This window comes from Sturnira hondurensis, unplaced genomic scaffold (assembly GCF_014824575.4).
Source record: "Sturnira hondurensis isolate 20B ecotype Veracruz unplaced genomic scaffold, ASM1482457v3 Scaffold0006413, whole genome shotgun sequence".
Taxonomy (NCBI): Eukaryota; Metazoa; Chordata; class Mammalia; order Chiroptera; family Phyllostomidae; genus Sturnira; species Sturnira hondurensis.
Window position 1 is genome coordinate 20372536 of NW_028079044.1, and position 12974 is coordinate 20385509.

Below are 12974 nucleotides of genomic sequence, written 5' to 3' on the forward strand. Positions count from 1 at the left end.
TGGAGTCTTTAAATGGCAGTATTTTTTTTAAGGGACTTAAAGGTCCAGCCATAAAAACACATATTTGAGTAAAGTTATTACATTAATACAGCAAACATATAGTAACAACATACTATATGCTAAACCCACTGGAGAAGTGCTTTTTTTTTTTCACGTTATCTCAGGTGATCCTCACAACAGCCAACAAAAGGTTGAATGAGCTGCCCAAAGCCACAGCTGCAGAATGACAGAACAGAGGTTCCTACCTGGGCTGCCCAGCTCAGAAGCTGCAGTAGTAACCACATCTCAAGAATCTTGTAAATCAATGGCACTAAGCTTTTCCAAACATTATAAAATATCTTTGTATCTTCCTCATTTTATTCAGCCTTTTTATGAATATTTGGTATTTTGCCTCTTTCTTGTTTGTGGAGTGATTTTTTTTACATGACACTTTCCAAATGAAAGAAAATTAGACTTAAATCCTAGAAATTAATGTATCTTCATTCATATGAGGTACAGCATAGTATCATTTTCTACAAATTTTCTAATCAAGCTCAGACTGTTACCTGATTTAAACCTTCTGGCTGATGAAGGGAGGAGTAATCAGGAAATGTGGGAACGAGTTGGGGAGGGTGGCACAAGGTTGTTTTAAACATTTGTATGGCAAAGCTGCAAAAATGTTGATGAACTGGGTCCATACATCAGAGATAGATGTTTAAGAGTTGACGTTGTGCTTCTGTTTAAAATATTTTCCTTTTGTGAAGTTATTATATACATTCATTTGTGAAACTTTGGAAAATGACTAAAAGCTGAAAGAAGCAAGATAAAAGAATTTGTGGTCTTGCTTCAAGAGGAAAGCATTGCTGACATTTTATAATATTTATGTCCATAATTTTATTTCTGCATATATACTTTTTTCAAAAATGAATTATAACATATATTTAGTTTTATAATTTGTTCTCTTTTAAAAATATAGTTCATTCTGTCTCATTTGAAAATATTTCAGAAAGCAGTGATCACTTGAAATCTCACTCAAAAGCAGTGATTTTACCTTTCTTTTCCTTCATCTTCCTTTAAGGAAGCTTAGTGAAAAAACACACTTTAATAACACACTTTTAATTACAGAAAAAAATCTCTGTAGTTTTTGTCTAAGTGACAAAATTACAGCGATTGAGATCAGATTTGTGGATTCCAAGGGATAGGGACAGGGATTAGGAGGGGGTGTGACTCTAGAGGAGTACCGTGAGGGTGCTCTTTTGTTTGATAGGATGTTCTGTATTGCTGTGGTGGTGCTTATGCTAGTCTGTACCTAGCATCCAATTGCAGGCAATTACATATCCATACAGACAGCTGAGCGCTTGTAAACACTGGGGAAAGTCTAGTTAGCATCAACATGCCAGGTCAGTGCTACTGTACTACAGTTAGGAGATCTCACCCTGGAGGGAAGCTATTTGAAGGGTTCACAGGATTAAATGTATAGCAACTTCCTGTGATTTCATAATTATTTGAAAATAAAAAGTATTTTTTTAAAAATTTAAAAGATTTTACTTATTTATTTTTAGAGAGGGGAAGAGAAGGAGAAAGAGAGGAAGAGAAACAGCAGTGTGTGGTTGCCTCTTGCACCCCAACCAGGGACCTGGCCGGAAACCTGGGTTCCAGGCATGTGCCCTGACTGGAGATTGAACTGGCAACCCTTTGATTTACAGGCAGGCATTCAATCCACTAAGCCACACCAGCCAGGGCTGAATAAAAAGTATTTTTAAAATCCACTTTATAGAAAGCAAAATAATTTTACTCAATGAACAAACTGCATATTCAAATTCAATGTGAAGAACAGTAAAGTGAAAACAAGGAAATGTGGGTTTTGATCCTGGGTCTGCTTGTGGGCCTTTGGCTAATCTCTTAACTTTTGGGCTTTATGTTCTTTTCTGAAAAATAAAAAAATTGTGCTAGAAGATCTTACGATCCCTTTAAACTGTGATATCCCATAGGGTACATAGATTTGTGTAAATCTGTAAGTTTACCAAATATAGAATGAATGCTAATAGTATATTAGATGTAGTCCAGGGACTAAGGGTTGTCTAACCTTGCAGAAGGCAAGAAACCTATTTGTCTTTTTCTGTGTGTCTTCCTAGCACTATATTAGACATTTGGTGATACAGTAAGTTCAAGAGAATAATGGGTACATAGGAAGTACCTATATATGTGCTAGATTACAAAATAGGCAGTGTTTGTTTACATGCCAAAATGTGTAATGCGGACAGTAATTACTGTAGGAATTCTGAAAGACATCACCACGGGCCTCCACATAAGGAAGAAGTGGAATCTCAGATGTATGAATACCCTAGTTTTATTATTTATTACATCTTAAAGTCTGTGTAAGGACCAGATTATACATCTCATAATACTTCGCCATTACTCTGGATTATATCCACTCATCCCTCTTTATTCTGCCTCTGAGTTTAGACTTGTTCTGTAATTTGAGCTGTTGGACTAATAGATGGTAAATTCATCTAGATTTACTTGATATTTTCTGCTTTTTGTTTCCTCTCTCTCTCTCTTNTAATTACTGTAGGAATTCTGAAAGACATCACCACGGGCCTCCACATAAGGAAGAAGTGGAATCTCAGATGTATGAATACCCTAGTTTTATTATTTATTACATCTTAAAGTCTGTGTAAGGACCAGATTATACATCTCATAATACTTTGCCATTACTCTGGATTATATCCACTCATCCCTCTTTATTCTGCCTCTGAGTTTAGACTTGTTCTGTAATTTGAGCTGTTGGGCTAATAGATGGTAAATTCATCTAGATTTACGTGATATTTTCTGCTTTTTGTTTCCTCTCTCTCTCTCTTTTTTTCTCTCCTTGACCCTTCCTTGCCCTCTGACCAACTTTAGCTGAAAAAAAGAAGGGTGGGCAGACTGTGGATTCTAGCCTCCCACTTCTAAGCGTATCTGATCCTTTCATTCCTCTTCAAGTACCTGATGCACCAGGTAGGTAAACAGAACAGACTTGAGGTTGACCAGCTTGATGCTTATTTCCCACAGCCTCTTGAGAGTTGTTTGAAATACTCCATGAAGAGGATCTGAATTCTGTATTAGTCCAATAAGGTTGTAACAATATGGGGGGAGAACTGTAAGCATGTGATAGAAGGAACAAAATGCAAATAGTGGTCCCGGTATGATGATTAGGTAATGAGTGACTTCCTGTCCAGTTTCCATTTTCCTGTAATGTGCTTTTATTTGTATAGTAGAAAAATGCGTAGTGAAAGTTCTTAGGAAATGTGAGTCAGGAGACCTGGGTTCCCTTTCTAGCTCTTTCACTACCTGAGAACCTCTTGGGCTTGACTCTTCATCAGGTTGGACTGTATGAACTTGAACATCCCTTTAGGTCTACCATACCCTGGTTTGTAAGTAAGCAGTCCAAAAAGGTAAGAAACGGTTAGTGTGTTCTGATTGAAACAGCTCTTGAAACGTAATTTGATGCTTTCCATTTTGGGTTTCTGAATGCCAAAGATTTCTTTTCCTGATGTCCTCCCCATCCTTTTGAGGGAAGAAGGAGCATGATGTGAGGACGAGAAGCCACTTTTCTCATCTCTATTAGTCTCTTTGCAGAAGCATAAAGAGCCAGCTCCTTAGAAGTACCTGGTAGTCATTGTGCTTCTGATAGTTCTTCTTTTCTCCCATTTTCACCCCCACTGATTCCTGGTCTTAAACTGATGGGATCTGCTTGGGTTTTCTTTTTTCCCCAAAATGTTAAAGGTATTGGATCAGTTACCCAAAGATGGGATGTGATTGTGCTATTCATACCTCTTCCTACTAAGACGGACTGTACTTTGGATACCAAGACAGTTTTTATTTCTTTAGGAAATTTGTTGACCCTTCTCAAGAGGAAGCAAACACGTGCCTTGATCAGTTCATATTGTGTAACATTATACCTGCATGTAGGTTAAAACCACTGAGGAATGATTCCGTAAAGGATTGTTAAAAGAGAAGAAAGTAATCAAATCTCTCAGTACCTAGACAGGCCCGTTTCAAGCAGAAGGCTGGAAAGGTATGGGCTACAAACTCAAGCTGGGTCCCACTGACCTCTGTTTTGCCCCTGTCAAGGCAGTTATGAGATCAGATGAGAAAAGGGAATTATGGAGGCATTCTTCCTTTGACACCCCTTCAGGTTATTGCACTACTCTTACCTAGATAGCCCGGGGGCTGTGGAAGCTGGAAGGGTGGCCTCTCGGCTCACACTATTGGGTGAAGGCCCACAGGCAAGTAGCTGTCCTCTGTGGCTGTCACAGGAGCCTTCTGGATTAAGGGTGATGGGGCAGGCACATACACCAGGTGGTGCAGGGTACCAGCTCCAGGTGGTTGTGAAGGGTTGTTGAAGGTGAACATGGGGGCCACTAGAGCCAGCTGGCTGCTGTCCTTGCCTTCTCTCATTCTGGCAGACTCTTGCCAAAGTGTTACTGGTGTGCATTTTAATAACTTAAGCCATGACCCCTTCTTGGGTTTTAATGGAAATTCTATTAAAATGGAACATTCTAATAGAGAATTCCAGGACTGTCTTATTTGTTTTCTGATCTATCAGACCAGACTCACCTGTTGAAAACATAAATCAGACGTATCACTCACTGCTTTGAACTCCAATGAATGCCCATATCACTGAGCGTAAAATCCAGATGTATTACCATAACCTGCAAGGCCCTGACTAATCTGGCCCCTGGCTTTTTTCCTTCATTGTATTTATCAGTGCATTGTCTGTTTTCATTTGTTCATTGACTTTATTCACAAAAGTGTCAGTGTCCTAAGGGAGGGACATTGCTGTCTTCATTCATCACTGTAGTGCCAGTATTGAGAACACTGCCAGGGCGAGTTGGCACTCAATGAATATTTGCAGATCTGGTGAATGAATGAAGTAAAACCTGAGGCTGAGAGGCTTTTGTTGGCTCCACTACTCTCCATTTCTGTACCCAGCTGCCAAATACCAGGCTACTGGCTTCATAGCCTTCCACCTGTGCCTCTGCCAAGCCCCAGCCAAGCCTCCCACCCGTCCTTGGAGGGGGGTATCTAAATGAAGGCACAGCCCACTGTGTCAGCGGTTGCCAAACCCCAGGATGAACATGGTAGCTAGGCTGAGAGGTCGCTCAGCTCCAGCCTCTCCAGTCTCTCCAGCCTCTCATGTACCCTCCAGAATTTGGGCTAAGTATGGTATGTTACCACTGTATCTTTGATTATTTTATCTCTTTTGATGTGCAACCTGTAGCACCATTCAGTTATATAGTTTCTTTATCAAGGTCCCTATATCCTTCCTTAATGACTTGAACTGCCTAGGGTGAGGAAAGGGCTGAGAGTTTAGGGTCTCTGGTACCTCAGCAAACTGCAAGTTTGTCTCCCCCACCCCCTCCCCTTATCCAGTCTGCCAAGCAACCACTCTGTCACTACCCTCAGCCTTTTCTGGGCACCAGTCAGGTTTTTTCTTTGGTTTGTTTTGTTTTGCATACTTGCTTCCCTTCCATACTCAGCCTTCCTGTTGATAAGAATCATGAAATCTTAGTCTCCTGACAAACATGCCTTTTAATGACTTAGCACTTTATTTTATGCTTTTCAAACTACTGGCTAATTTCCAGATATAATTTCCTTTGATCCTAGAAATTACACTGACTAGTGGGTATGTCAAGTGACACCTCATTTTCCAGAGGAGGAGGCAAAGTTGCAGTGCTATTGCGACTGTGCTGTTCCACACACGCCTTTTCGTGGCCCGTGGCCCCCACACAGTGGATGTTTCTTTGTCTTTAGGACAGTTCCCAGATCGATAAAGCCTTTCACTAGAGACCTAAATATAAGGGCGAGGGAAACATAAAAATGGACTTGAACTTATAGGCCTAGGTTCCGGCCACTTAGAAGCCTGGTAATTTTGGTCAAATCACTTAAACTATGTTCTCTTCCTCAAAATTCGCAATATTAAAACCTATCTTATGGACTGGCTTGTGAGGTGCAGATGAAGTCATGTACTTGAAGTCGTATTGTGAACTTTAAGTTAGTTTGAAGATAGGAAATGCTGTAGCAGCTTTATTTCTAAGTCCTTATTTCCAGGCAGTCCTAGTTATCGTAAAGTCTTCGTGATATTTTTTTTCCTGCAGAATTTAAACTTGCTTTACATTAAACCTTTCACCTTCACTTGACTGAGAGCCATTAAGGTGACTTTCCTGATATAATAATTGTTAAACTATGGGTGAAGGGGCACTGTATAATTGGATTTACTTGTTTCTTATGTGGCATTTTTACTTTCCAAAGCATCATAAAAATTTTTTTTAGAAAATCTGGTGTAACAGAAATCACAGCCAGGAGCATTTGTGTGCTCACAAGGCTGCCGAATGAAGCCTAACTCGAGTGAATCTTGAAAGTATTTCACTGATGCTCATATGCTTTGTGTTCACTCCTTTTGCCTTCTAGTTGCATTAGGGAATAGATAAGCCAGAGGTAGTACCCACGTTTTAAAATATAGTAAAAAAGATTGAGGAATTTTATCTGAAAATTGATGGAAAGATTTAATCATTAATTTTTTTAATATATGTAACACCAAACTTGCCATTTTAAAGTGGACAGTTCAGCGGCATTAAGTACGTTCACATTTTTGCTACCATCACCACCATCTATCCACAGAATGCTTTTTCATCTTGCAAACCTGAAACTCTGTACTTATGAAACAATAACTCTCTATTTCTCCCTCTCTCCAGCCCCTAGCAACCATCGTTTTATTTTATGACCCTATGAATTTGACAGTTCTAGGTACCTCAGATAAGCAGAATCATACAGTATTTGTCTGTTTGTGGCTGGCTTATTTCATTTAACATAACATGCTCAAGGTTCATCTGTATTGTAGCATGTGTCACAATTTCCTTTCATTTTAAGGCTGAGTTACACACCATTATATACATACTACGTTTTATCTGTTCACCTGTTGGTGGACATTTGTGTTGCTTCCCTCTTTTGGCGCTTGAGAGTCGTGCTTCATTGATCATGGGTGTGCAGATATCTCTTCAAGACCCAAGATTCTTTGGGGTATAAATCCAGAAATGATATTGCTGGATCCTGTGGTAATTCCACGTGTGATTTTTTGAGAAACTGCCATGCTGTTTTCCGAAGAGACTGCACCTTTTCACACACGCTCCAGCCGTGCACAACAGTTGGAGGTGACTTTCACAGCAGCTCCGTAATGCTGACCCCTTGACATTAGTGTTCCATGAGACTAAGCAAGATTGCATTAGTTCCATAGTGCCTCTTCCTAGAATTAAAAGCTTTTTAAAAGTGCCTCTTAGTTCATGCCACTCCAGCATCTCTTGACAAATAGGCAAGAAGTGCTTTGAGTTTTTTGTTTGGTTGGTTGGTTGTTTTTAGTGATTTGTTGTCAAGATAGGCATTCTGTTCAGAGCTCTTTACCTGGTATTCTCCTAACTTCCAGCTTCTGTCTTGTGCTATTGAAAAGTCCAAGGTTGATCATAGTGAGGGTCTTTACTCTGTAAAGTTTATTTTCCTGCAAATTTAGTTCTCTAGAATAAACCTGGGGCAAGATGGTTGACTTTTCCTTCTAACTTGCAGCTGTTACAAATTTCAGTGTCTGGCTTTCAGTAATAGGAACTATTTAGAGTGACTAGATGTTAAAAACAGCATCAGTCTCTCATCACAAGACTCAGGGCTTATCCCCCAAGTTAGACAAGCTGTAAATTTCCAAAGCCACCAAGCTGTAGCAGCCAAATCGTCCCTTTTGATGGGGCTTGAATCAAGCTCTGCTTTATTCCTCATGGTCGTATTACTAATTAGGGTTGGAATGGGCCTTGAGCAAGCCCTTAGTCTTATTAGCCTGTATACACAGACATACCTAACCTATCTTTGATATTTAAAGATTTTATTTATTTACTTTTAGAGAGAAGGGAAGGGAAAGAGAGAGAGGAGGACAGAAACATCAGTGTGAGAGACATAGATCAGTTGCCTTTCACACACCCCCAACTGGGGTCCGGGTCCACAACTCAGGCATGCGCCCTGACTGGGAATCTAACCAGTGACCTTTTGGTTCACAGTCTGGCACCCAGACTTATGCCTTCACTGTACCATACAACTTGTGGTACATCCCAGTCTCATACCAAGAAATGGTTTTGATTAACTAAGTTTAGGCTGGTTTAGGAAGGATTAACTTCTTGCCTTGTAGTTTATATTTTTAATAACTATGTCTTGAGATTCAAGGCATAAGAGAAGAATCTGAAATGGATGAATTCCTACCTTCAACTCTAGCAACTATTTCCTTCTCCTCCCCTATCCCCATGCCTATCTTTATTTATCTAGAGAAAAGTGCTTTCTCTTGTTCCCCCTCAAACTACTGATAATCCTGTTCTTTAAAAGCACTCACCATTTCCGTTGTCCAGGTTAACTAATTCTGCATGTACTGTTCTTCAAGGGGTCGCCTTCTCAGTCTTTTCACCACGAGTTCAGTGCTTCTCCAAGCTTTTGACCTGACTCATTTTTACTTGGGAACCCTAGGAACTTGAGAAAGAACTGAGTATGCTAAATGGGAATATGATAGAAAACACCACCAGCAGAAAAACATGGGCAGACAGTTCATAAAAGACAAAATACAAATTGTCAGTAAATACTTTTTTTTTTAGAAAGCTTATCCTTATGATGAATACAAGAAGAGCCAATTATAAAACAATGAGATGCTACAACGTCTGCTGTCAGGCTGGTGACGGTGGAAAAAAACCCACCACCTCAGGCTTGGTGAAGACTTAAGAAAACAGACATGGTCAGATCCTGCTAGTGGGAACATCATTTAGCACAACTTTTGGGTGGACAGTTTGGCTGTTGCTAACAAAAGCCTCTAAGAGTTTATTTTCTCTTTGACTTCACAATTCATTTCTTAAAAAATTATTCTAAGAAAACATGAGAATGCTTAAATAGTTATCAAATGACTAGATTTCATAGGAAATGCTTAGAAGGGTGTTCATTTAAAGCCCCAAGAGTGTGCTTTTCTCTAGAAGTTAGATTATGGGTAGTTCTTTTATCCTTTGGTTTATCTGTATTTCCCAAATTTTTCACAATAAATGTGTATTGCTTTTGTAATAAGGGATCAAACCTTAAAGATTTGTTCTTTTTTCTAAACCAGGAGCAAGCTTAGCTATTCCCCCACCTTCTTACCCTGCTGTCCTGGCTCTGCCTGTGGGGGTATCTGCATGTTGAAGAGCATGTATAGTCAGCTTTGCATTTTCCAAACCCTGCTGCCTTGGGCCCCATCATCCTACCTCCTGCCTGTGTTACTGAGTTGCCCTCCAGCGTCCTCCCTTGTGGTCGTCACCAGTTTAGATCTCCATGTTCATCCCTGGGCCATCCATCTGCTAAGTAACCAGTTCCTACTTCCTACTTTTTCCATTCACGCCGATGATTGACGCTTAGAGATATTTGGGACCTTTAAGTTTATCTCATTTTATCAGTAAGAAAACTTAAACCCAGAGAAAGATAGTGGCCAAAGTGTCATAAAAGCTTAGTGCAGGACCCAGGCCTCTTGTTTTAGTACCTTTTCTTCCTCTATCAGACCAGGCTGCCTCTTTCTCACATTTCACTCTCATGCCAAGTTTTGGGAGTGAAAGTGGAACTCCACCCATTTTCAGGCCTCAGTGGTTTGGTGATCCCTCATCTAGTCCTAAAAGAGAAGTTAATCATCTCCTTTTATGTAACAAGCACTTATTAATGTGTACACATATACACATTAATTCTGATAAATATGCCCATTAATTTCTGACAACCCTTTCAAGTAATTTTTATCTTCTATTTACAAGTGAAAACTGATGCCTAGAAAAATTAGGTAACTAACTTAAATTCAGGTTTTTTACTCTTTCATGTTGCTCATTTATTTTGGGGGATTTTGCAGACCCCAGATAAAGTCCCCCCAAATGCTCAGCATTATAACAAAAGATTAAGTGATACCCCCCTTAAGTCCAGGAGTTCTCCCAAACACACACACAACACATATTTAGATTCTGAAGCTAGTTTTTAAAACATTGGAGTCCGCCTCAGAACTGAACCATTTTTCTTCTGTCCACAGTTGCTTTTCAAATAATGGGATGCGATGGGGTCATGTACTTGGGATACCAATGCAGAAGAAATGGGAATCTTGTCAGATGTTTCTTAGGAAGATAAAATCATTACAAAATGCAATTAATGAATTATTTCTGGGTTTTATTGGTCTGTCACCTTGTATCATTGAGAATTAGAGTGTGGGTCTGTATATTTCAGTGTGAACTGACCCAGAAGATGGGTTTTGCTTTTGTATCCAGAGAAGCATTTCCTGTGATTCATGTAGAATTTTAAAAAGTCTCTGTTCATTACATATCAACAAGTTATTCCTGTGATGCGGAACTTGATCAAGGTTTTGGATCTTAAAGAACTCTTCCAGCACAGTTTCCTAAATTGACCACCATCTTCTCTGCACTGTTATTCTTCCCCCCCCCCCATTATGATACATGGCCTCAGAGCATTCTTATAAAACTATAAGAGAAAGGACAGAATTCATACAATGAAGGACATCAAGGTCAGCTCTTGATGATACACACAGGAGGCCTCCAGGTTGTGATTTGTAGGCTGTCAGCCTCCTGTGGCCTTTCCTGTCTATGCCTCCTTTTACTCCTGTCCTCAAGTTCTTCATTTATAGTGACCCCAAGTAACCTGTAATAGCTTAAATGTTGCCTCTTCTAAGAGTCTTTTAAAGCAACAAAAGCGTTAGTTAAACAAAGCTGTGAATCCCCAGGGCATAGAATATCTGGGCCCTGCTGCCTCTCTGGTGCATTTGCAGTAAGCTCTTAAGGAAGTAGTTGTGCCTTTCTGAAGCTGGTTTCTGCATCTGCAAACATGAAGGCCAATTGGATAAGATTCAAGGTTTCTTCCAGTGCCAATGTGTCTTTTACAACTTCACTATCTGTCACGGGACTCTGTCTGCGTGAAGATCATTCCTCCTGTGTAGAAGGAGATAGGCAGACCCTGTATGCAGCATGTGGAAGTCCTGTCCAGGCTCCACCATGTTCCATCCATGACTTTGGGCAAGTCACACATTCTCAGAGTCTCTGATCTCCATTCTCCTTCATTCTGTAGTATTTCCAAGTGCAGGGCTTTTTGTGAATGATGAATGAAAATGTTTGACATTGAGCTTTCCAAATGTGAGTGATAATGTCATTATAGTGGTGCCTGAGGACCAGCACTGAGTAACTGAGAGCCTTTTCCTACTTCTGGAGTACTGGGAGGGAAAGAAGCTGTTTTGCACATGCCATCTACCTTCGGATGCTGTAGCCCCGTACCCTCACTGCTAGTTTTCTGCCTGGTGTTACTTTGTCCTCTGCCCCTCCCTGCCATAGTTCTGGTATTTAAGTATCCCCAAGCAGCAGTGACCAAACCAATCACCTGTGTGAGTAACCTGGTACTTTGAGGTTCAGTCAGAAACAAGCCTCCCAGAATTTGGCATCTTACCCCCTCCCCACTCCATTTCATCTCCCCACACAACACATGTACAACATCATGCACGCATGTACTTTTTAACCCTTTTACATACTTTTTTGCTAATGGCTAATAAAATAATTAGATTCTTGTTGAAGTACTTATTTCCGGTTTATCCCCGATTGTCCCCACATACCCAGTGAAGCTGTCAGACAGAAGTGTGACTAGAGGGAACCAAGAACTGGGGATACAGAGTAGTAAGACGTTTTCCCCACCTTCACTCACGTTGTAAGGACTGTAAGAGCAGTGAGCGCAGAGTGCTCTAGAAGCTTCCTGTAAAGGGGGCGGTGCTTTGAGGAGATGATGATATTTAAGTGACCAATACAGAAAGGTATGGGGAGGTTTCTCCATCGGACAGTTGGGGAAGGGGGTTGTGTCAGAAGTTCAAGGAACTACCCCAGGGTTCCAGTGAGAGCGGCCAGAATTCAAGCTCTGGAAGAATGCTAGCCTGAGTTTCCACACCAAGATAAAACTGTTGTATGAAATACGAGCACTTGGTTTTGGGTCTTTTTATCCATTGTTTTACAAGACTGCAAATATATGAGTGCTAAAAGTGAAAGAAGCTTCACTTTTAAGTGAGAGAAGCTTTGAGAAGGAATAAAACAAAAACTAATGTTCAGAATAAAATACTAGACTTTTAGGTGAAACCATCTTTTTTTTTTGCCTGTATGCTGAAAATTGTCAAAGATATTTTAATATCTTTTTAATAATATCACGTGTATTTCCAGATTAATGCTGATGTGATTATGCTGTCTACATAGTTAGTACCCTGGATCCTTCCTGTTATTGAGAAGCTTCTTTTTTACTTCCTCTCTTCCATATAAATGAGGTGTGAGAGAGAAGTGTAGTATATTATCATTTACCTCAGACAGCTACATGCCATACACTCCAAAGGTGCTAAATTGGCTTCACATTTAGAACTGTCTTTTTCTGCAATGTGTTAATTGTACCAAAACAAATGATCTTTCCAAGACACTAGAATTCATTATTTTGTTTCATCTCTGTAGTTATAGCTCACCTAACTTACAAATCACCTAAAATTTGGTTTCTGTCCCTCAGTCAATATCAATTTAGCCTTTACTTATCTCAATTCCAATGTCCCAGAAGAATAGATTCATTTAATGTTATATACACACACTTGAACTTTAAGTCACTTCTTTTTCTCTAACACCTTAATTTTAGTTTTATCTGAGTGGCATTTTATTTCAGTGCTAGAAAAAACATTGTTGATGGGCCTTTAACTGGTCAAGTTACAGAATTTATGTGGCCTCTGTACCCTTGTAAACAAAAGGAAGTATCAGCTCTAATTCTCTTCTTTCTGTACAATTCTATGATTTATTCTTTTGTTTCAAGTTAATCCTCTACCTTTAATAGGTTAAAGGTAAATGGATAGTTATTGATGGATCAGGACTAAAGGGACTATTTTGGAAGGAATCTTAATGTGTACACATTAACAG

At 39.8% G+C, this 12974-nt stretch overlaps 1 protein-coding gene across 15 annotated transcripts in view; it reads left to right on the forward strand.

Moving 5' to 3' along the window:
• Positions 1 to 12974, forward strand: part of AAK1 (AP2 associated kinase 1) — a 167086-nt gene that overhangs the window by 132821 nt on the left and 21291 nt on the right. For 12 of the 15 annotated variants that reach the window (XM_037048188.1, XM_037048190.1, XM_037048175.1 and 9 more), the window contains exon 17: positions 2884 to 2979. The exons of the other annotated variants lie outside the window; for them this stretch is intronic. In XM_037048188.1, coding sequence (XP_036904083.1) covers positions 2884 to 2979 — 96 coding nt within the window. The remainder of the gene's footprint in view (positions 1 to 2883; positions 2980 to 12974) is intronic. 15 annotated transcript variants of the gene reach the window in all.